The following is a 24790-nucleotide window of genomic DNA, read 5'->3' on the forward strand; positions in this document are numbered from 1 at the left end:
CCACACAGCTAGTGAGTGTCTTCCTGAACTCAGGAAGAGGGGTCTCTGTGCTTCCAGGCCCAGAGCCACCTGTACAATTCCTATATTACATTTGAGGAAACTGAGGCAGGCAGCAGGTAAGGGACTTGCCCTGGTCACTTAGTTAATCAGGGTCCGAGGTCACAGCTGCTCCTGGGATAGGACCAGGCTGGAGACACTGTATCAGTTCCCAGCATGGTAACAATATTATCAGCCCTCTCCTAGTGCTTGGGCCCCTCCCTTGCTTGGGAGTCTGGGGCTGCCAGCTGGGCCAGGTTCGCTCCGGGGCAGATCCTGCCCAGCTGAGGATCTGGGGACCCGAGGTGATAATAGTGGAGTGGCAGCCTGGAAGGCAGCCTGGGGGAGGCCAGACCCAGGGACACAGAGCCACAACAGAGGCAAGGAGAGACTCGCTCAAAGCCTGAAGCCCGAGGCACACCGACACACACATCCCGAGGCAGAGATTCAGATAAACACACACACAGCCAGAGACATCCAGAAATAGAGACTGAGACATCCAGCCAGACTCCCAGAGACACACAGAGACCAGGAGAGACAGGCACTGACTCTTCTGACTGACTGAGGAAGAGACAGCCACGGAAACACCCAGCTGAAACCTGAAAGACCCTGCCCTTGCCCAGGGATGCAGGGGCTGAGATCGCCGTCCCCCCACCCCCACCCCAGCCCTCCGTGGCCTTCAGTGGAGGGGGGTGGCGCAGGGATAGATTAAGGAGTCTCGCGACTGTGGGGGCCCCATCCCCAACCCTTGGCCTTAATCGCCGGGCTTGGGGAGAGGGCGCGTGGAGGGATGCCTCCTGGCTGCCCCTCCCCACGCCCTTCCCCTCGGGATCTCAGACGCTGGGGTTGCGGTCCCTTTAACTCGGCCCTCGGTTGGGGGGGGCTGAGGCAGAGCCACGCGCAGAGACGTCGCGAAGGGGCGGGGGGCGGTGCCGGCGCTGCGCGGGCGCTGGGACTGGGCTCAAAGAGGAGGTTCGGGGCGGGGAGGGGGCGTCACGGAGGGAGGGGGGCCCGGGGGCAGGGGGCCGGGCCTGGCCGGGCGGGGCGGGCGGCCGCATTACTCACGTTGCTAATTGCAGGGCGCTGGGAGCCCCCGATCCGGGTTAGGCGCTCGCCTGTCTGTGGCCCGCTCGGGCTCTGACTCCGGTTCCGGCTCCGAGCCCGGCCTGTCCCCGTCCCGTCTCCAGACCGCCTCCAGCCAACCCGGCCGGTGGCCCCGCAGCCCCCACCCCGGGCCGGCGTCCGAGGCGGCCTCCCCCGGCGCGCCCGGGCCGGGGCTCGGATGGGCGGCCGCGGGGGCAGCGCGGGGGGCAGCAGCCGGCGCGCCGCCTCCGCCTGGATCTCGGCCTCAGCTTCCCCTTGCGCCTGGCCCGGCCTCCCCGCACGATCAGCCGCCGCCGCCGCCGCTTCTGCGGCCTGGACCGGGGCCTGGGCCCCGCTGGCCCCGACAGCCGGAGCCCCCAGGGCCCGGCCTCCGCTCCTGGGGCCGCGGTCGTGGTCCGCCCGGGCTGCGCGCTGAGCCCTAGTCCCTGCCTCCTCTGGCCCCGGCGCCCCCGGGCCCGGGCTCCCCCGACCCGCCCCCCATGGCGGAGACCAAGATTATCTACCACATGGACGAGGAGGAGACGCCCTACCTGGTCAAGCTGCCCGTGGCCCCCGAGCGGGTCACGCTGGCCGACTTCAAGAGTGTGCTCAGCAACCGGCCAGCCCACTGCTACAAGTTCTTCTTCAAGTCCATGGACCAGGACTTCGGGTCAGTGGCGGCCCGGTGGCGGTGGGTGGCGGGCGTGCGTGGGGGCGGGCAGGCGGCTGGTCCTGCCTCTGGCCTTGTCTGGCCCTGACCCAGTCTCTGGCCGGGTCTGTCTCTGATTCTGGCCCTGTCTCTGCCTCCGGCCTTGTCTCTGGCCTTGCCTCTGGCTCTGTCTCTGGCCCTCTCTGTTTCTGGTTCTGGCCCTGACCCGGTCCCTTTCCCTGGCCTTGGCCTGGTCTCTGTCGGGATCTCTGGGAGGGGTGCTTTGGAGGGCCCCAACCTCTCCCTACCCGGGGGCACCTGTTCTCTGACAGAGGGGTGGAGCCTCTGGCTGGGGTCTTCCCCTCCTCTCATTTGTCCCTGAGCCTTGGGATAGGTGTATCAGTGGGCTTCAGGGGCTCCTCAAATTTGACTGCTACTCCAAGGGGGGGCAGAAGTATTTAAGTGAGGGGAGGCAGGCCAGACCTGCTGCCCTCCCTCCTCCCAGTGAGTGTGGCATTGACTAAGGGGTGGGTGGGGGAAGGTGGGCCCTGGCCAGCTCTGGCAGGGCTTTTTGCCTTCTCAGACTCCTGGCTGGGCAGGGCACACGGGACTGTGTCCCGGGCAGGCCAGACTAGGCCCTTGGAGCTAACATGGCTGCCCTGGCCAGAAGGCCCTTGGAGCTCAGGAGGGAGCCAGGGTTGGTGGGGGAGCACCAGTGTGGAGGCAATTCTCCAGGCCAACCTTCCTACACCCCACCTCCAATACCAGAGGAGTAGTCGATTCCCCCAAGCCCGAGAGACAAGGGCCCACTCCCTCCATTTCTCAGAGCCCCCCCTCGGTATCCAGGGGGCCTGGTGGGGAGGGGGGCCTCTCTCCTTCTCCAGGATCCCTCCTGGGAGGACAGACCCCAATTCCTCAAACCCTTTAGGGCTTGCTTGATGTCAGTAGCTGCCTCCCCCAGTCTGTAAGGTTTAGGGAGCCATTCTCTGGCCCCCCAAGCCTGCTGGGTACCTGTTCCTTTTCTGGACTCCATTGGCCCCTGAGGGAGGAAGGGAGAATGAGCACACTGCTTTCTTAGCGAGGATGGAGCCTCTCCCTTCTAGGGCTAATGGTGGGGCTCGCTTTACTGAGGCTGCTTCCTTGCTGGCCAGGCCCAGGAGTGGAGGGCCCGAGTTTCCTTGACTCTGGCCCTGGCCTTGGCCCATTCTCTGTCCTGTGCCTCACTGGGCTTGGCTGGTTGGTCCTCTCCTATTGATTAGGCCAGGGAGAGTCACTGACTGCCCTTGTTTACCCGTCACTTTCTGAGAGTTTGACATTGAAAACCATTTCCTGGTTCACATGTTGCTGCTGCCTCTGGCCCTGAGCAGGGGAGCCCGTGGCTTTAACCTGAGCAGCCCCGAATCGGGCTCTCTGGGGGGACCTAAAGGGGCCAGCTCTGGGGGGTGTCAAACTCAAATAGGAAGTGGGGGGGGGGTCTGGGAGCTGTCCATAATGACCCCTGGGGGGAAACGTACTGACTTAGAAAATGCTGTGGTAACATTATCTGTTCTCTTGTATTTGTTTTTGCTTTGTTAATTATTTCCCAATTACATGTTAATCTGATTCCAGCCTCCCCCGGGGAGTGCTGTCAGCCTGGGACCCTGTGTTTGACCTCTTGGGTCTGTAGTAGACAGGAGTCAGCTTGGGAGACCAACCAGAATCCCAGGAATTCAATGGATCCTTTGATTTTTCAGGCATAGACTGTTAGGGCTGGAAGGGTCTTGGATGTAGAGATCATCGCGTGCTTCTCTTTCTGGGACTCAGTTTCCCCAGCTGTAAAATGAAGGGGCTGAGCCAGCTGTCCTGCAGCTGTGACCTTGTGTTCTATTTGCCCGGGGGGAGCCCCCACACTGAGAGCGCCCAAGGCTCCACCTGGCTGCTCTGCTGGGAGACTGAGGGTTTCTGCTGCTGGACAGCGCTGAGGCCCCCTCCTAGATTTTATTGGCTCCGAGGTTCTTGGCCACTGGGGGAGGGATGGCAGGACTTGCCCCTCTGTGTGTGTGTGACTTGAAACTTGGTTTGGGAAGTGGGTTTGGAAAGCTCCTTTGTGGGGGCTGGGGTCACGTGAGCATGAGGCCTTGAGATTGGGGCTTTGAAAAGAACTGGCAGGTCCCCCTTTGGCCGGGGACAGGCACTTTCTGCTAACCCGGGCTCCCTGCCCTTTTAGGTTGGGTAGATGGGGCTGAGATGCCTGGGGCGTCAGCCCTCAGGGCAGGGGGGAGTTCTTCAGTTTATTGTATTAAAATCCGTTCTGTAAGGCCCCCCCCTTGAACTCTTGGGTAAGGGGGTGGCTTCTGCTGTAAGCCTGCCTCCCCCTGGGCCCAGTCAGGTCTTTAAACACTCTCGGTCTGAGGGGACCCCCAACCTTCAGGCCTTCCCCTCCTGCTGAATCGTGGGGCCAGCCCAAGGTTCCTTTCTCAGTCCGGGCCTCCCCCCTTCCAGATAAGGGGCAAAGTGCTGGATGTTGTCAGAGAACCTGGTTTAAAGCTTGGCTTCCTTCCCCTCCTGGTGCCTTAGTTTCCCCTTTGTAAAATGGCAGGATTGAATTCAGGTGATTGCTGATGCCCCCTCAGATCTGAATAGATGACCTTGTGAGCTGGGTTTGACTCAGATTCTACCACTTACTTCCCCCCACCCCAGGCACCCCAGGGCTCAGCGCTACCCCTCCTGCAAATGAATCCTGGGGCTTCTTCCAATCTGAGGGTTCTCCTCTAGCCCCAGGGAAGCTGGAGAGCTCCTGGGCTGGGCTGGGCAACCCTCCCATCCCTCCCTCACCTGTTTCCAGAAGCACTTCCTTTTCCCTTAAGATTGCAGCCATGTGCTTTGGGGACGAAAGACTGGGCATCGGAGACCTGGCTCTGCTTCAGGACCTGCTACTGATGGAGCTGGCCCTGGAGCAGAGGCTTGCCCTTGGGGAAGCCTCGGTTCAGTTCGATTCTCTGTCTCTGCCCCCTCCCTAATTAGTGACTGCACCTGTCTCCAGGCCATCTCTGATCCTATCAAGGCTCTGGTCTTGTCCCCCTATTAGCTGGTCCCTCAGTTTCTCCAGATGGCCATGGTGGCAGGCAGCAGGGTCCCAGTGGTGCCCTCAGGGCATCCAGCTGCCCATTCCACCTTTTAAAAAAGCCCAAACCCTTGCCCTCTGTCTTAGTGTCAGTTCTAAGTCGTAAGGGCTAGGCAATGAGGGTTCAGCAATTTGTCCAGGGTCACACAGCTAAGGAAATGTTTGAACTCAGGACCTCCTATCTCTGGGCCTGACACTCTATCCACTGAGCCACCCAGTTGACATTAAATAAAACATGTATTAGGTGCCTGCCTATTGCAGCCAAGGCTCAGCTCAAGGGCTATGGGAAGCCTTTCTTGATTCCCTCCTTCCCTCCTCCCCATTCCCTGTTGCTAGTTTCTGCTTCCTCCTCAAATTTGTTTTTTATTGTTCCAGTCTTATCTGACTCTCTGTGAACCTGTTTGGGGTTTTCTTGGCAAAGATACTGGAATGATTTGCCATGTCCTTCTCCAACTCATTTTACAGATGAGGAAACTGAGGCAGACAGGGTGAAATGACTTGACTGTGACAGGGTCACAGAGCTGGTAAGTGTCTGAGGTTGAATTTGGATTCCGGTCTTCCTGACTCTAGAGCCTGTGTGCTCTCCATTGCACCACCCAGGTCCCCTACCTCAAGTTTATCTTGTATTTAATTAAAAATATCTTGAGGGCTGGAGGTGACATTGATCTTATATTTAGAGCTAATAAGGGAAACCATGGAATCCAATCCCTTCATTGTACAGATGAGGAAACTGAGGCACCAACTGAGCCCAGAAGTGACTTGCCCAGGGTCACAGAATTTCATGTTTTCCTTTACAGACTCTGTGCCTGACATATATTAGGCACTTAGTAAATGTGGAGTTGAATTCTTTGATTATGAGGACAATATCACCAGTGTCATAGAATGTGAAGGAGCTGGAAATACCCTAGGAATCATCTGTCTCTTCCCAGGGTTCTCAACTTGGGCCCTGAATTTTTAGATACAGATACAGATACAGATGATACAGATACAGATATAGCTAGAGACACAGATTTAGATATAGATACATATATAGCTACAGGTACAGATTTAGATATAGATACAGATACAGATATAGATATAGATACAGATGGATACAGATATGGATACAGATACAGATATAGATATAGATACAGATGGATACAGATACAGATTTAGATAGAGATACATATATAGCTACAGGTACAGATTTAGATATAGATACAGATATAGCTACAGATACAGATTTAGATATAGATACAGATACAGATATAGATTTAGATATAGATACAGATATAGCTACAGATACAGATTTAGATATAGATACAGATTTAGATATAGATACAGATATAGATACAGATATAGCTACAGATACAGATTTAGGTATAGATACAGATTTAGATATAGATACAGATATAGCTACAGATACAGATTTAGATATAGATACAGATGGATACAGATACAGATTTAGATAGAGATACAGATATAGATATAGATACAGATATGGATACAGATACAGATATAGATAGAGCATTGCTTTCCTTTGTCATCCTCTAGATTTTATTTTATATGTTATTCAAGTATTTCCATCTCTCTGACCTTTCATGATCCCATTTTTGGGATTTTCTTGGCAGAGTGGTTTGCTGTTTCCTTCTCCAGCTCATGTTACAGATGAGGAAATTGAGGCAGATGGGGTGAAGTGACTTGCCCTGGGTCACACAGCTGAGAAGTATCTGAGGCCACCTTTGAATTTGGGTCCTTCTGACTCTAGATCCAGCACTTTAATCATTGTGCCATTTTATTTTATGCTTCTGAGAAGGCATCCATAGATGTGGACACACACAAAAAAATCATTTGGGATTCATGATTTAGGTCAAACCCCTCCTATTTCAAATGGTGAAACTTACTTCCTAGCAGTGTGACTCTAGGCAAGTCACTTAACCCCAATTGCCTAGTTCTTAGGGTTCTTCCTTGGAACCAATACTCAGTATTGATCCTAAAACAGAAGGTAAAGGGTTTTAAAACAAAACAAAAAAACAAATGGAGAAACTGAGGACCAGAGGCACACTGCTAGTAACTTACAGCGGATGAATTTGAATCTAGGACCTCTGACTCAGGTTCCAGCTTTCTTTCCCTCCATCCTGTGATTTTTCTAGGGAACTCCAGCCAAATGTCCCGTCTTTAGTGTTAGGTTGGGTTGGAGAGGGCTTTGGCTTAGAGGATAGGTTTACCTGCTTGATGTGAGCCTGGCCTGGACAGACATGCACTGACCAGGACCAGGCTGGCCTCGGAGGGGCCAGGAAGGAGTCAGATCAACAGCTGCCTGATCAGCTCTGTGCTGTCCATCTGCCATGGGGGTGGGTGAGTCTTGTCTCTGTGCCCCATAGCGCCAAGGTCTGATGACAGATTCCTTCAGATCCTTTGTCCTCCTCTTCCCCCCAGATAACCAAGCTCAGAGACTCCAAGGTTGGCTCCCAGAGCACAGCTGGTTGGTATTGATAGAAGGTGCAGAAACCACAGGGGTCACCCAAAAAAGATAATACATCAAATACCTGCTCTTTTTGTCATCTAATTGGGTTTCCCCAACCACCCTGGGGAGCAGGTGCTGTTATGATTGCTGTTCCTGTTTTACAGAGATGGAAACTGAGTCTGACAGAGGTAAAAGGACTGGATCGGAATGTATTAGAGGCAGGACCTGAACTCACACCCCATAGTCCTTACTGCCTTTTTAGAATTCAAGGCTCTTTGCCCTGCACCAAAGGACTGCAAATACCAAGAGTATTATACTATACTATACTATACTATACTATACTATACTATACTATACTATACTATACTATACTATTCTATATATCATATCATATATTATTACCCAGATCCCTTCAGCCTGGACCATCCCTCCCCATCACTTGGGAATCCTTGTATCTAGCCAGATTGTCCTTGGCCCTGGGGGTGGAGCCGGTGGAGGCTGATGAGCCCAAGGTCAGGGGCGTGCTGCTTGTGGAGAGCCTGGGAATGGTTAGTTGGGCCAGTGCTGACCCTTGACCTCTCCCTCCCTCCTGTGCTGGTACAGGAGCCAGGAGTATGGCAGGCTCAGTACAAACACACAAAAGCAGTGTCCAAAGGGAGGAGGGATCCTCTGTGGAATCAGATGCTCAGGACTAGAAGAGACAGCGAGTCCATTCCTCACCCCAGAAAGAATCCCCAAAATGAGAAGACCAACAGATGGTCATCCCACTCGCCCTTCAAGCAGGGGCTCTTACTCTGGGCCACCGAAACTTAAAGAAAATGGCAACCACTGTGTTTCACCCTTCGTGGGTTTCTTTGGTAATCCAACATATTTTCTTTTGTGTATTTAAAGCCAGGGTGCTGAGAAGGGGCTCCATGGGCCTCAGCAGCCTGCCCAAGGGGTCCATCACCCAAGGAAGGTTAGGAGCCCTTGATTAAAGACTTCCCAAAGCTGCTCATTATTCTACTTTGAAGATGGCGCTCATTGTTGAAAGTCTTCTCTTTGGGGCCAAGCATGGCAAATCTAACCTCTCTTCTACCAGCTCTCAACAACTGGAAGCCAGCACCTGTGACCCACCTGGAACCATCCAAGCGCCCCTTTCTCCTTCAAGGGACCCTCCTTTGGTTTAATCTCTTCACCACCTCTGGTGCCCTCCTCTGGAGATCCTCCCACTTTTCAGCCCTTGATTGTGGGCTCCAGAGTCAATCCTGTCACTCTAGTTTAGACTGACCAGGGAAGAATAAACACCTTCTTGGTAGGGGACCCATTAACCCTCTTAACCAATGGCTCCTGGCTTTTTTTTTTAACCACTATCCCAGTGTTGATTCAGTTTAAGTTTGCAGGTCCACTAATACTGCCAGATCTTTTTCAAATGAATTACTAGGGGAAAAACCGATAATAAATCTGCAGATGTTCCCAAGTTCAAGTTTACCATTAAGGCACAGGGCCCCTTGGGTTATGCTGGGGTTTATTTAGCTCCCCTGATGGGAAGTCCTGGCTTCCTTCCCTGAGACCACATCGCTTCATTGAATGACTTTGAGTTGGTTAAGCCATCCTCTGCCTTCCCGTATCCCGGTGGAGAAGGCAGGGAGAGAAGAGGTGCCACATAGAGATCAAGCATTCTGCTCTCCCCCACCCCAGCATGGGGGACCTTCAAGAAGCTTTCTGGGTCTAGTCAGCTACTGGATCCTTCTTCCATCGATCTCTGTGACCCAGGTAGGGTCAGCTTTTTCTGTACTTCCCCCTGCCCCCTTAGTGCCCTATCTGTTCCCAAACTGAGCCTTCTCTCCACTTACCCACATAGGAGTTAGAGCCCCCCATTCCCCTCTTGCCCATCCCCCCCCCCAAGTCTTCTAATTCCTCAAGATAAGAAGCTGTTTAGATGGAAGGGACTGGAATCCAGGCTCAGGCCTTTGTGATCCTCTGAGATCCTCTATAACATTTCTTGTCTCTACAGGCAGCTTTGCAGTTTATTAGCTTGTAAGCTCCTGGAGGGCAGGGACTGACTTTTGCCTCCTTTACATCCCCATTGCTTAGCACAGTTTTGTTCTTCAGTCTTTTCAGTTGTGCTCAATTCCTCGTGACCCCATTTGGGGTTTCTTGGCCAAGACACCATTTTCTTTTCCAGCCCATTTTACAAATGTAGAAACTGAGGCAAACCAGTTGTGTCTGACTCCTCGTGACTCCCTTTGGGGTTTTCTTGGCCAAGATACTAGAGTGGTTTGCCATTTCCTTTTCCAGCTCATTTTACACAGGAGGAAACGAGACAAACCAGTTGTATTTCACTCTTTCTAGACCCATTAGGGGCTTTCTTGGCCCAGATACTGCAGCAGTTTGCAATTTCTTTCTCTAGTTCATTTTATAGGTGAGGAAACGTTGACAAATTAGTTCTGTGACCCCATGAAGGGTTTTCTTGGCCAAGATCCTAGAGGTGTTTGCCATTTCCTTCTCCAGCTCGTTTTACAGATGTGGAAACTGAGGCAGACCAAGTGTGTCTGATTCTTCATGACCTCATTTGGGGTTTTCTTGGCCAAGATATTAGAGTTATTTGCCATTTCCTTTTCCAGCTCATTTTACAGATGTGGAAACTGAGGCAGACCAAGTGTGTCTGATTCTTCATGACCTCATTTGGGGTTTTCTTGGCCAAGATATTAGAGTTATTTGCCATTTCCTTTTCCAGCTCATTTTACAGATGTGGAAACTGAGGCAGGCCAAGTGTGTCTGATTCTTTGTGACCTCATTTGGGGTTTTCTTGGCCAAGATGTTAGAGTTATTTGCCATTTCCTTTTCCAGCTCATTTTACAGATGTGGAAACTGAGGCAGACCAAATGTGTCTGATTCTTCATGACCTCATTTGGGGTTTTCTTAGCCAAGATACTAGAGTCATTTGCCATTTCCTTCTTCAACTCATTTTACCAATGAAGAATCTGAGGCAAACCAGTTGTGTCTTACTCTTCGTGACCCTATTAAGGATTTTCTTGGCAGAGATACTGGAGTGTTTGCCATTTCCTTTTCCAGCCCACTTGACAGATGAAGAAACTGAGGCAGACAGGGTGAAGTGACTTGCCCAGGGTCATACAGCTAGGAAGTGTCTGAGGGCAGATTTACCAAAATTTCCATCCTTAAGGTGTCCAGGAGGATTGTCTTCAGTCGTTCGTGCCCTGGTTGAATGCTTTGGTGGGAGCCTTTCTTTAGAAGAGGCTTTCATGAGGGAATCAAGCCAACAAACGTTTATGAAGTGGTTCCTCCCTGCCAAGTGTTGTGCTGAGCTCTGGGGCAGAAACACCGGGAGGGGGGAAAGGTCTGTAGCCTTGAGATCTCACTGTTCCCCGGGGCCTCCTCTGGGTCCTGCTTCTCCAGAACAGGCGGAGGAGGTCGGATCCCATGAAGAGAGAGCGAATTCCTTGTTGGGGTGGATCTGTGGGGGTGGAGGCCCAGGGCTGGGCAGAGCTTTGAATTCGATTCCTCCCCCATCAGGCGGGGCAGGTACGTCCTTGTGGGAGGGAGCCAGTGCAATCCTGGAGCAGGGGAGGGAATTGGGGAGGGGGGGCTCCCGCTGGGCTGCCGAGGCACCCTGCTCCCTCATAATTAGTCCTGCCTGCTGAAAGAGATTAATTACAGACAGTGGCAGGATCTGGACTGGGATCCGTATGTAAAGGGAAACGGGGCGTGTTTCTGAGGAGGGTGGGCTTTTCTCTCTGTCATCACCCTTGCAAGGCAGCAAAGAGTGGGGTGTGTGTGGCCTGGGCCTCTCTCCAAGCGGAGCCTTCTAGGCTGGGCCCCGGGCCCCGATCCGGCCCGTCAGACCCCAGGCCCTACCGTGTGACCTGGAGGAGAGAGGCAGGCCCGATGGGGCAGCAGAATCGGACCGGGTTCTCTGTTGGCTAAAAGACTCCTAAAAGACTGGCCTCCTGTGCGGCCTGCGACAGATCACTTGACCCCTGGTCAGCCCTCCTGTTCCTCCTCTGAAAAAGGAAGATCCTTTTTAAGGCTCCTTTGGCCGAGCCTGTCATCCAGATTTCCCTCTCCAGGACTCAGTTTCCCTCTGTTGAATGAAGGGGTTGGACTAGATCGGCCTTTTTAACCTCTGGGCCTTAGCATTGGGGGAAATCAATGGAACCTTTTCCCAGAATGTTTCTAAGTTACAAAAGATACCAATTCTATTGAAATGTAATTACCCCAAATATAGATACACTTTATATATATTATAGATTTGTTTTAGAGCTATTTACATAGTTTAAATATATACGTATATTCTCAGTGGATTGAGAGCCAGGCCTAGAGACGGGAGGTCCTAGGTTCAAATCTGGCTTCAGACACTTCCTAGCTGGGTGACCCTGGGCAAGTCACTTGACCCCCATTGCCTACCCTTACCACTCTTCTGCCTTGGAGCCAATACACAGTGTTGACTCCAAGACGGAAGGTGAGGGTTTAAAAATATATATATACATATATTTGTCTATTTATTTTGTTATCTATTTATATATATAATATTATATATATGTATGCATTTTAAAAGACGCCCTTCTTGCCCTGACTCGAGGATGGGTCTGTCCCCGGGCCCCTAGCCACAGGGACGAGGACCCTCCCTCACCCCGGTGGTCCAAGGCACGCCGTCTTTGAGGAAAGTCCCTCTTTCGATGCCGCTTGGCAGCTGCCTGGCACTTTATCATTTTTTATTTTATTTTGTACTTTTCTCAGTTCTATAAAAAAACCGATTTCAGCATTTCCTTTCAGACTTTTAAGCTCCCAACCCTTCCTCCCTCCTTCCCTCCCTTCTCCCATTTATTCTTTAGAGAGTTCTCTGGGACACAGAGTTTAATTGACTTGCCCAGAGCCACTCATTCACTATTTGTCAGAGGCAGGACTTGAACTCAGGACTGCCTGATGCCACAGCCAGTCCCCCAGGCTGCCTCCCTCTGGGTTGCATTTTGCAGATGGGTTAGACTGAGGTCTGGCATCCCGGATCTCTCAGAAGCATGAGGTGGACACATTCTGCTCTGGGGACTTTCCAAGCAGGAAGAAAGGCGGAATCGGAAGAGCTGCTGGCCCTAAGGGGTAGGGGGAGCCTGCTGCATTGTGGGGAGGAGGGGGGGAGGCCCTGAGAGGCTGCCCTGGACCAGGCTCAGCTGGAGGCCTCACTGAGTGCTGCTGATACGGCCTCAGGTTGCCATGGGAACCTCCAGAGGCTCTGGTGCACCCTTCAGTGTCTGCGTGGGCCCTGAAGCCTTTTCCTCCCCTTCTGGGTGGGTGGGGAGCTAACAAGCCCCAGCAGGGGTAGGGATGGGGGGCAGCTCGTTGTCAGGCCTCCCATGAGCTGGGCTGGGCTGGGCCGGACTTTGTTATTCCTCTTTGGGAGCCCCAGCTGAAAGGCCAGCTTGAGAGAGGGGAGAAGTCAGAGATGGGGAAGGGCTTGGCCGGCCTTGGGTCTCTGAAGGGAGGTCTCTGGCCCAGCCTGTAGTCTGTGCCAGGCATGGGGCTGGGGGTTGGGGGCAAGAGACGAAAAAGAAATTGGCTCTTCCTTCAAGGCCCTTTTCTGGATAAGAAACAACCCAAGAGGCGTAGAATAGTGAATACAGAATAATGACCAAGAAATTGAGAAGTGGGAGAGGGCATGAATGACAGGGGAAATCAGGAAAGACTTCTTGTAGGAGGCAGACTTTTTGCTGAGCCTTGAAAGCAGCTATTGAAAAGCCTGGCTGGAGAGAATAGCCTGTATATAGATGTGGAAGTGGCTGATGGTAGGCAAAGGCCACAGTCATTCTTGCCCTCTAGTAGCCTCCTTTCTGGGGGTAGGGAGGGAAGTTTAATATATTAGGAGGTAATTGGAGGGGGCAGCTGGGTGACTCCATGGATAGAGAGCCAAGCCTAGAGGCAGGAGGGCCTGGGTTCAAATCTGGCCTCAGACACTTCCTAGCTGTGTGACCCTGGGCAAGTCACTTAACCGCCATTGCCTAGCCCTTACCACTTTGGTATCAATAGAAAGTATTGAGTCTAAGATGGAAGATGACGGTTTAAATAAAGTTAATTTAAGCAGGGTATGGAAGAGGGGAGAGAATGAGAGAGAGAGAGAGAGAGAGTCAGGGGAAGAGAGAGAGAGAGAGAGAGAGAGAGAGAGAGAGAGAGAGAGAGAGAGAGAGAGAGAGAGAGAGAGAGACAGAGAGAGAGAGAGAGAGAGAGAGAGACAGAGAGAGAGACAGAGAGACAGAGAGAGGAGAGAGGGAGAGAGAGACAGAGAGAGAGACATACAGAGAGACAGGGAGAGAGACAGAGAGAGGAGAGAGGGAGAGAGAGAGAGAGACACACACACACAGAGAGAGACATACAGAGAGAGAGGAGAGAGAGAGAGAGAGAGAGAGAGATGGAGAACAGAAATAAGAGAGGAAAAAGGAAGGAGAGAAAGGGAGAGGGAGAGACTGAGACACAGAGGCAGAGACAGAGGGACAGAAAGAGACACACAGAGGCAGTGACAAAGGGACAGATAGAGAGCTCTGGTAACTAGAGGGATGAGAAGCCTCCAGAGTCCAGAGTGCGGGAGGATGGCCGGCCTTCCAAGATTGCTCTCTTAGCTGGGGAGGCAGACTTGTCCCAAGGCCTTGGGGTGAGCAGCCAGTTCCTGGGTATTCTCTGGGATCGCGACCAAGAAAGCCAGATGGGATTTCTTCCCATGTCCCAGATTGGAAAAACTGAGGGCCTAATGGAGGAGCTGGAAGGTCTTAACCCTTTCCCCTGCCCTCTGGGGGGCTGTTAGGAATGCAGATGGCTGGGCCAGGGCCTTAGATCACCCCCTCTTGTCTCTATAGGGGCTGCCCAATACTAATCATGGTTATAATCATCAACGTTTATTGGGTGCTCCTGTCTGTTTTCTCATTTAATTCCACAGCAGCTCTGTGAGGTGGGTGCTCCCATTTTACAGGTGAGGAAACTGAGGCTGCACTATTGGCCAGGGTCATGACCTCGGATATTCTTGGCTCCTGCTCGCCCAGCTGGGTTTCCTTCCCTGCCCCCGCCCCGTGGCACCTCCTTCTCTCCCTGAGTCACTGGGGAGCTGTTGGGTCTTGAAAGCTTTGGCTGCCGTGAGTCATGAGCTGGGCAGGGGGAGGAGTGCTCCCCTCGGGATGCCTGACTTGTGGCTTTGAAGGGCCCCCCAGGTCTGGCTCAGGGGAGGCTGAGGAGGGAGGATGGCTGTGCCCTGCTTCCCGGCCCCTTTCTCTGGACCCTGATGTGCCTGGCTGCAGGCTGAGGGGATCCATGCCCTGCCACACCCGGCTAGAGGCCCACCCTTGGCAGTGCCCATCCCAGGAGGCTGAGCCCAGCCCCGAGGCCCTTCTCACACCTGGGCATCCAGCTCTAGGCTGAGACACCCTGGAAGCAGAAGCCTAGAGAGGGGGGAAGGAAAATCTGGGGAATGGGGGCAGCGAGGTAGCTCAGGGGAGGGAGAGCCAGGTCTGGAGACGGGAGGTCCTGGCCTCCAATCTGGCCTCGGACCCTGGACAAGTCACCTAACCCCCATTGCCCAGCCTTCACAATTCTGCCTTGGTGCCGATAGCCAGCATGGATTCTAAGAGAAGGTCAGGGCTAAACACAAAAGCGGACTGGGGATCAGGCGCTTCCTGCCCGGTGGGTGCCCAGGAGCCTCTGAGAGGCAGATGGGGCTGTGCAAAGGACGATGGGGGGGCTTCACCCAGAGGCTGGATGATGGAGGTTTTCTGGGTCAGGATGGTCTGGAGCAGCTAACCCTGCCCGTCCGCCTCTTCCTACTTCATTTCTAGGTGGACGGTGCTCTGATTGGACAGATAGGAAGCTCCTTGGGGGTCAGCTCGTCCAGTCTCCTGCCTGGGGCTGTGACGATGGCCCCAGCCTAGGAGTGGCCAGGGGAAGGCCGCAGTGGCTAGGGGGGACAGAAAAGGCCTCTAGCTGCCAAAATGATCTTCCTACAGAGCCCCAGGTCTGACCCTCCCCCCCCCCCCCATTAACTCCTGTGGCTCCCTATCACCTCTGGGATCAACTGTAAAACCCTCGTCTGGCATTCATAGTCCTTTCTTGCCCGCCCCTCCGTGCACTTCCAGGCTTCTTACACCCTCAAATCCCTCCAGACCCCCCATTCTTCGCTCTGCCTCCCTCGCTGTTCCTCAGACAGGGCCCTCCATTTCCCCTGACTGTCCCCTCGTGGAGCTCCGTGTCTCCTCCCTGCCTGTCAGGCTTCCAACCAAGAAACCTTTCTCAGCCCCCCTTGTCAAGGGCCTTCCCTCCGCCCATTTCTGGTGTCCTCTCTGTCTGTCTGTCTGTCTGTCTCTGTTTTTCTCTCTTTCTCTCTGTCTCTGTCTCTCCCTCTCTGTGTGTCTCTCCCTCTCTCTTTCTGTCTCTCTCTGTTTCTTTGTCTCTGAATCTGTCTCTCTGTTTCTCTGTTTCTCTGTCTGTCTGCCTGTCTGTCTGTCTGTCTGTCTGTCTGTCTCTCTCTCTCTCTCTCTCTCTCTCTCTCTCTCTCTCTCTCTCTGTGTCTCTACCTCTCTCTTTGCTTCTCTCTTTCTCTCTGTTTCTCTCTCTCTCTCTCCGGTTCTGTCTCTCTTTCTCTCTCCCTCTGTTTCTCTGTCTCTCCATCTCTGTGTCTCTCCCTCTCTCTTTCTGTCTCTCTGTTTCTTTGTCTCTGTCTCTCCCTTTCTCTCTGTCTCTGACTGCCTGTCTGCCTTTCTCCCTGTCTCTGTCTCTCTGTTTTTCTCTCTCTCTTTCTCTCTCTCTCTGTTTCTCTCTCTGTGTCTCTCCCTCTCTTTGTCTCTGTTTCTCTCTTTCTCCCTCTCTCTCTCTCTCTGTCTCTGTCTCTCTCCCTCTCTCTCTCTGTTTCTCTCTCTCTCTGTCTGTCTCTCTTTCTCTCTCTCTCTCTCTCTCTCTCTCTCTCTCTGTCTCTCTCTCTCTGTCTCTGTCTCTCTCTCTCCCTCTCTCTTTGTCTCTGTCTCTCTCTCTCACACATGCATCAGCATTTGTGTGTCGTCTCCTCTCTTAGACTGTGGAACTCTTTGAGGGCAGGGACTGTCTGTCCCCAGGCCTCACACAAGGCCAGGCACAAGGAAGGGACTTAATGGTTACTGACTTGAGGAGGTGAGCTTGGAAGGAAGTTGGGGATTCTGAGAGGTAACTGTGGAAGGAGAAGGGAGACGGGCTTGAGAGCTGTTTGGTTGTGGTTCAGTTGTGCCTGACACTGTGACCCGATTTGGGGTTGTCTTGGCAAAGGTCCTGGAGCAGTCGGTGGTTTCTTTCTCCAGCTGATTTGAGAGTTGAGGAAACTGAGGCAGGCAGACAGGGTGAAGGGACTCGACCAGGGCCACCCAGCTAGTGTCTGTATCTGAATTTGAACTCGGATCTTCCTGCCTGCAAGCCCAGCACTCCATGCACTGCATTCCCCAGCTACCCTGGTCTAGGAAGGTGCCTTGGATGAACCTCACTGCTGCCTGAGGTTGGAGGCTGGAGGCCTGTGACAATCAATAATCAGACATTTCTGAGGAGCACAGGGTTTGTTCAGAGGTTGGGAAGGGATGATGATGTTGAGGGCTCTGGGGCAGGTCTGAAAAGTCAAGCAGGGGCAGCTAGGACAGCTGGCATGGTGGATGCTGTGCCGGGCCTCAAGTAGGGAGGTTCTGGGTTCCAATCAGATCTCAGACACTTCCTGGCTGTGTGACCCTGGGAAAGTCACTTAACTCCCATTGCCTAACCTTTCCTGCTCTTCTGCCTTAGTACCAATGCAGGGTATTGACTCTAAGATGGAAGGTGAGGGTTAACAAATTTTTGTCTACATTGTTGCCATCATTGTATATATTAGTTTACAAGTTGCTATTTTTTAAAATTTTGCTTTGCATCATAACTGTGTGACCCTGGGCAAGTCATTTAGCTCCCTTTGCCCAGCCCTTACCCCTCTTGTGCCTTGAACCAATAAGACAGTCGGGGGTTAAAAAAAAAAAGTCATGAGGGCTGAGCGGTCTGGAGGCCAGAGGTCCCATGGTGGCATTGGTGAGTTAGAGATGGTTGGACTCGGGGTCAGGAGGACCTGGGTTCGAGTTTCTCCTTGGATGCTGCCTGGGAGATCCTGGGCAAGTCATTTCCCCTCTCCTGGCCTTGGTTTGCTCATCTGTAAAACAGGGATAATCCAGCACTCCCTACCGGGGAGATAACATCTGTAAATACTTCATAGTGAGCCTCCTTGGGAGGATGGGGAACCATGTGGGTCCGGAGCGTCCGGGACTTGTGCTCCTGCCCCAGGACCATCTGGGCCGCCGAGGGGCTTCAGGAGAAGGAAAGAGGCCGGACCTCAATCGTGCTTCAGCTCGTCTGAGTCATTGGCCAGTGATGACCGTAGAGCCCCTTGGCAGGCCTGAGAGGTGCTCAAGTCCATTTAACAGATGAAGAACTGTGAGGCTCCTGCTTGTCCTCATGAGCCTCTTTTTTCATGGAACTCAGGATGTCTGGCTCTCACTCTGCTGTCTAGCCTCTGCACAGCTGCCCAGCCGATATTCCTAAAGCTCCGCTCTGAGGGTGACACTCCCCTGCTCAAGAACCCTCAGGGGCTCCCTGTTTGCTCTAGATTCCCACTGAGAGTTCTCTTGGGTCCTTTTTGCTCTTTTCATTCCAGAGTCAGCCCAGTCCTTGAGACCAATTTCATCTCTCACTCCCACACCTTTGCCTGTGCTGCCTCCCTGAGTACTGTCTTGACTTTCCCCAACCTCCTGGAACCTGTCAGTCTGCTGGGCTGGTGTGCCTGGCCTGGGGTCCAAGAACTCTTTTTTGAGGCTCTTAGAATCCATACTGGGTATTAGTTCCAAGGCAGGAGAGTGGTCAGGACTGGGTCATGGGGGGTGAAGTGACTGGCCCAGGGTCATCCCGCTAGGAAGTGTTTGTGGTCCGATTGGAATCCAGGACCTCCCGTCTCCAAGCCTGCCTCTCCATCCACTGAGCCTCCCGCCTCCCGAGAACTCATTTAGAATTGTTGTTGGGAGCTATTTCAGTAAGATGAGTTTCCTAAAATTGCCTTCGTATTTTTGTGTGTTTGCTTTCTTTATCCATTTAAAATGTGACTCTGAGAGGGGCCGTGTACCGCCCCAGGAATCGTGGTGAAACCAAAGGCTCAGCCTCCTACAAAGGTGTAGGGAACAAGCGGGGGTCCTTTGTCATAGTGACCTTGGGCGAGTCCCTTACCTCCCTGGCCCCTCCTGCCTTCACTCTCCGCAGCCATGTTGGGTGGATTTCGTGTAACTTACCTAGGTACCCCTCCCCCCTCCCTGGGAGCCTGAGAGCAGGGGATTGTGGGGGCTTTGAGGGGGGAGGATGCTTGTGCCTCCTTTTTGTGTTGGCAGGAACAGAGCCCAGGCTTATGGGCCCAACCCAGGATCCAGGGCCCGAGTTACACCCATGGAAAATGGAGGCTGCGCCGGGCCTTGACCCAGGCTGGGGCCCCCCTGACTTCCTCCTCCTCCCTGCCCCTTCCCCCCTCGAGCCTGATTGTTCTGGGCTCCCCTGGGCTTCCTGGGATGGGGAGCGAGTGCGGCTGTTTCCACGGGCCTTGGAGCCTGGCCCAGAGAGCTCCAGCAGGGAGGGGGGCGGGGAGAGAGCCAGCCGGCCGGCTCTGGGGTGGTCAGTGCGAGGCCGGGGCCCCTGGGGCAGCCACTCCCCAGTTTGGGAGGTGTGGACGGGAGCCGGAGGGTGAGGGCACCCCTTCCCAGAATTCCGTTTCTAAATACATAAAAGTACAATTTTGGAATTCCTTTCTTCCTTCTGCCTTAGGATCACGCTTGTTTTGGTTAAAGCTCTCATAGAATCAACACTAAATATGGGTTCCAAGGTGGGAGAGCAGTCAGGGCTAGGCCATGGGGGTGAAGTGACTGACCCAGGGTCACCCTGCTAGGAAGTGTCTGAGGCCACACTGGACCCAGGACCTCCCCATCCGCTGAGCCTCCCAGCGGCCCCTAAAATACTTTTTAAAACCAAGTTCCTAGACCGTTGGTCTCTGGCGAGGGGCACCGTTTGGGCAGTTCTCCTGGCCCCAGTTCGGGGCAGCTATGAGGCCGCTCAGCAGAATAAGGGTCCCCGGTTGCCCAGTGGTTGTGTCACGGCTCACAGGGAGGGGAGAACAAGATAGAGGCAATATGGTGGTGGCACAACAGTAGTGGGGAAAACCTTCAACAACCAGCAGAACAAGGAAGGGCAGCTGGGCAGCGCAGTGGATAAAGTGCTAGACCTGGAGGCAGGAGACCTGGGTTCAAATCTGGACTTCGTCACCTCCTGGCTGGCTGACCCTGGGCAAGTCACTTAACCTCTTGTGTCAAGTTCTTGCCCTTGTGTCTTTAGAGTTGTTAGGAGTCATAGGTTCTGGGCCTCAGTTTCCTCATCTGTAGGCGGAGGGGGTTGGAGCCCTGGCCGCAGGGAGTTTACATTCCATTGGCGGGGAGACTTCTCTGGTGAATAAACACAGGCGGTGAAGTGAGGAGAGAGACCCTGCTTGGCCCCTGGTTGAGCTTGGGGAGTTGGGGGGAGCCGGGGCTTGCCTCCGGGCGAGGGGCTCGGCGCCATCCCTGAGGAGAGACTGAAGGTCTGCGTCACTCACTCACGCAGTCTCTGCACACTTCTCCAACTGCCTGGCACAGGCGGGAGGCAAAGCCAGGGAGGTGCCAGGCTCTGGCCCTGGGCCTGAGCAGGGCGGCCAGCTGTGCCGGAGACGCGGGGAGGCTTGCCCTTGTGCCCCTCGCTCACACTACTGGAGGCCTGGGGTGGGGGTGGGGTGTTTGGGGGCTCCCCCGCCCTTCCGGCCTTGAGTTCCTGCCTCTCTTTGTGTCTGTGGATTTGCTTAGAAAGTCCGGCGAGTGGGGTGCAGAGAGGGTTCCGGGTTTGTGCCCGGCTGGTGTCTCAGCCATGGTCAAGTTCCAGGTCCAGGCAGAAAAGGCCTCTGCCACCCAGGTGATCGACGGGGAGAAGGAAGTGGCCCTGGACAAGGGAAGACTGACTGAAGAGAAACAAGTCCCAGGAGGGAAGGGGGAGCTTGGAGGGAGAACCAGGGGATCCCGGAACCCTGGGAGCCAGGCGGCAGGCAGGAAAGAACGGAGGAGCCCACAGCTAATAGCAAAGCGTTAGCGGTGGGACCTCCCGCTCTTCTGCTGGGCTGGCCAGACCTCCAGACCGGTCACTCATTGAGGTCACCTCCAGGGAATCTGGGAGAGAGCTGGAGACAGAGACAGACAGAGAGACCGAAAGAGAGGAAGACAGAGACAGAGATAGATGGGGTGGGGGGGAGAAAGGGAGAGGGAGAGACAGAGACAGACAGATGGAAGGAGAAGGGAGAGAGGGAGAGAGACCGACAGATGGAATGGGGAGAGGGAGGGAAAGAGGAAGAGGGTCAGAAAAACAGAGAAGAGTACAGAAAGTACAGAAAGAATTCTTTGGCAAGCTGGGGGGTGGCGGTGGCACAGTGGATAGAGGGTCTGACTTGAATTCAAATCCAGCCTCAGATACTAACTATGTGACCTTGGGCAAGTCACTTCACCCTGCTTGCCTCAGTTTCCTCATCTGTTGAACCAGCTAGAAAAGGAAATAGCAAACCACTCCAGAGTCTTTGCCAAGCAAACCCCCAATGGGGTCACAGAGAGTTGGACATGACTGAAAACAACTGACCTATTGAGAGGATCTGACCATTTGAGGAAATTGAAGACCCAGGAGGAGGAAGCTGTTGGAGAAGGCAGGGTTCCCCAGATTCTCTTTTCTTTCTTCTTCTTCCTCCAAGCCCTTAGACTTCCTCCAACGTCCTTAGATCAGAAGAAACAGACCAAAAATGGCCAGTGAGGAGCTGAAGTGCCAGCCAGTAAAGCATCGATAGGAGTGGCACAGGCTGCCCCTGATTAACCAGATTGCCAGGTACAGATGGATTGCGTAGATCCAGGGCAAACTAGGTGGAGTCCCTTTGGCCTTAGACTAGCTGGGAGTCTAGATTCATGAGACTCGCTAGATTCACCAGCTGGGTGACCCTGGGCAAGTCGCTAGCCTCAGTCTTCCTCAGTTTTCTCATCTGTAAAATGGGGGCCATATGGGATGCGATCTTTGTGAAGTGCTTAAAGGCAGTGCCTGGAACACAGTTGACACCTAAGAAATGTTCTCCCTTCCTCTGGGTACTTTTCAGTACTAACTGGCTGTACCAGGCTGCTGTAGAACCAGAGAAGGGCAAATGGCCCAGTTTGTAACTGAAGGGAAGATCTAGTTTCTGTAAACCAGGGATCTGGACTTGAATTCCTGGCTGTCTTAGGGTCATGGATTTCTAGCTCAAAGGGGCCTCTGAGGCCATCAGGGCCAAGTCCCTCATCGACCAGACACACCGAGGGTAACACAGCTGGTTGGGTGTCTGAGGCGGAATTTCCACTCAGCTCTCAATCCAGGCACCGTGTAGCAAGGAGAGAAAAGGCTCTTGTGGGGTGCCACAGAACTCTGGCCTTGGCCCTGTGCCAGTCAACTTCTTACCAGAGATTTGGACAAAGCACAGCTTTAGTAGGTTGGCAGACGATACAAAGGCTGGCACATCCTCGAGTCAGGGTCTCGCAGGATTGGTGCCAAGATGAAATAGAATAGACAGTAAGAGAAAGTTAGATTTGAGTTGAAAAGCAAACAAACAAATCAGCTTCACAAGCGGTGGCGTGTAGATTCCTAGAAGACAATGGGGATGGTGTGATTTTTCCTCTTTGTGTCTCCAGCCCTGAGCACAGAGAGTTGTTTTTTCAGTGTTGTGCAACTCTCAGTGACCCCATTTAGGGTTTTTTTTGGCAAGGATCCTGGAATGATTGGCTGTTTCCTTCTCCAGCTCATTTTACAGATGAGGAAATTGAGGCCAACAGGGTGAAGTGACTCACCTAGGGTCACATAGCTAGTTTGCCATTTCCTTCTCCAGTGCATTTTACAGATGAGGAAATTGAGGCTAACAGGGTGAAGTGACTCACCCAGAGTCACATAGCTAGTTTGCCATTTCCTTCTCCAGTGCATTTTACAGGTGAGGAAACTGAGGCTAACAGGGTGAAGTGACTTACCCAGAGTCACATAGCTAGTTTGCCATTTCCTTCTCCAGTGCATTTTACAGGTGAGGAAACTGAGGCTAACAGGGTGAAGTGACTCACCCAGAGTCACATAGCTAGTTTGCCATTTCCTTCTCCAGTGCATTTTACAGATGAGGAAATTGAGGCCAACAGGGTGAAGTGACTCGCCCAGGGTCACATAGCTAGTTTGCCTTTTCCTTCTCCAGTGCATTTTACAGGTGAGGAAACTGAGGCTAACAGGGTGAAGTGACTCACCCAGAGTCACATAGCTAGTTTGCCATTTCCTTCTCCAGTGCATTTTACAGATGAGGAAATTGAGGCCAACAGGGTGAAGTGACTCGCCCAGGGTCACATAGCTAGTTTGCCTTTTCCTTCTCCAGTGCATTTTACAGGTGAGGAAACTGAGGCTAACAGGGTGAAGTGACTTACCCAGAGTCACATAGCTAGTTTGCCATTTCCTTCTCCAGTGCATTTTACAGATGAGGAAATTGAGGCCAACAGGGTGAAGTGACTTGCCCAGGGTCACACAGCAAGTGTCTGAGGCCAGATTTGAGCTCATGAAGATGAGTCTTCCTCACTCCGGTCCTGGCTCTGTCAACACCACCTACCTGGCTAATAAGTGCCTAGAGAGTATTTTGGTGCTCCAAAAGTACTTGTTGAGTAAATGAATGAATGAGGATGGGGGAGACGTGGCCAGGTTCTAGTTTGTCTGAAAAAGTTCTGGACATTCTTAGTAGCAGCTCTTAAAAAAGCGTATTTCCTCAGTGGCTGGCTCAGGAGAGAAGCATAATGTGGAGGGCTAGAAAGCAAAGATCCGCCCCTTCCCCTTCCTCTGATGTGGGCTGCTCTGTTCGGTTCTGGGCACCCGTTTTAGGAAGGAGAGCGGCCAGTCTGAGGATTGGGGTGAAACCATTGGAGGGGGCTGTCTGCGGCCGGCCAGAGAAGGGCCTGAGGGAGTCTGAATGCGGAGGGAGGCTGACCTCTTGTGCCCATGCTGGATGGGCCCTCTGTATCTTCTTTCACAACGGGATGAATATGGGAATCTGTATTGTTCAGTAGTGCAACTTGCCACCTTGAGGGAGAGAATTTGGATCACACAATGTCAGAAAACAAATGTTTACAATTATTTCTGTATTTGATTGGGAAAATACAATTAAAGAATTTTAATCTTAAAAAACTGATGGGGAGCAGCTGGATGGTTCAGTGGATAGAGAGCCAGGCTCAGAGACAGGAGGTGCTGGGTTCAAATCTGGTCTCAGATACTTCTTAGTTGTGTGACCCTGGTCAAGTCACTTCACCCCCATGACCTAGCCCTCACCACTCTTCTGCCTTGGAACTGACACATAGGATTGATTCTAAGATGGAAGGGAAGGTTTAAAAAAAATGGTGAGAAGACTCCAGTGGGAGAGTGGAGTGGTCCATCGGTGGAAGGAGGATTGGGGTTGTTCTCCTTGCCCCCAGAGGGCAGGGACAGGAATTGGGGGGGTGGATTGCAGAGAGGCAGGTGTCTACTTGAGACCAGGAAACCCCCCCCAAGAGTTAGGGCTGCCTCAAATTGGAACAGGCCATCTTGGAAGGTGGTGAGCCCCCGCATCCACCTTGTGCCGCATGCTGGGGATATGCAGAACAAAGTACCAAGTCTCACTAGGAAAACAAAAAGGAGTTTTGAGAAGCAGTGAGTAGTCCCTGGGGGATGGGAGGCCTTATTGAGGTGGGGGGACTTGAGCTGACCACTGAAGGAGGGGAAGGATTCTAGAGGGCGGAGGTGAGGAGGGAGGAGAAAGCCAAGTCATGCCAGCGAGCATTTATTCAACCTCTGCTCCATGCCAGGCAGTGGGCCCGGTGTGAGGCATTCAGAGAGGCAGAAGATGGGTCCTAGCCACACAGTCTGATGGGGAGACGTCATACGGATCATTATGTGTGAGGGTCTTGTTTGAGGAAGAACAAGGAGGCTGGTGCCATAGAGGTGGGCAGAGGAGCCCTGGAATGGTAGGAGGTGGCCAGGGTATGAGGGGCTTTGAATGCCAAATAGAGGATTTTGTATTTGATCCCAGAAAGAATAGGGAGCCACTGGCGTTTGTTGAGTTGGGGTGGGGGGAAGACACGCCAGATCCACATCCACCACAAGACTCGGCCACTGACCGGATGTGGGGGCAGAGGGACAGGGAGGGGGAAGAGCTGGACTTTGCACCCCCGGGGGATTAGGAGAATGGTGAGGCCCTTGACAAGAGCAAGGAGGTTCAGAAGACAGGAAAGTCTTGGAGGAAAGATCACAAGCTCCCTTTTGGTCGAGGCAGAGTCTGAGATGTCAACAGAACATCCAATGGGCAATGGCTCATAGATGGTTGGCCATGTGGAGCTGGAGAGAGGGACAGCTGAGG

The 24790-nt window shown here is 53.1% G+C and overlaps 1 protein-coding gene across 3 annotated transcripts in view; it reads left to right on the forward strand.

Annotated features, from left to right (window-relative positions):
- Positions 1–370: 370 nt before the first annotated feature.
- The window catches only part of DVL1 (dishevelled segment polarity protein 1), a 39619-nt gene continuing 15199 nt past the window's right edge, over positions 371–24790 (forward strand). The window contains exon 1 of one of the 3 annotated variants that reach the window (XM_001362227.4): positions 371–1789. In XM_001362227.4, the coding sequence (XP_001362264.2) occupies positions 1620–1789 (170 nt within the window). In that variant the 5' untranslated portion in view covers positions 371–1619. The remainder of the gene's footprint in view (positions 1790–24790) is intronic. The other 2 variants (XM_007481079.3, XM_001362317.4) reach the window with 2 other exon arrangements.

Source organism: Monodelphis domestica, chromosome 4, assembly GCF_027887165.1.
Source record: "Monodelphis domestica isolate mMonDom1 chromosome 4, mMonDom1.pri, whole genome shotgun sequence".
Lineage (NCBI taxonomy): Eukaryota > Metazoa > Chordata > Mammalia > Didelphimorphia > Didelphidae > Monodelphis > Monodelphis domestica.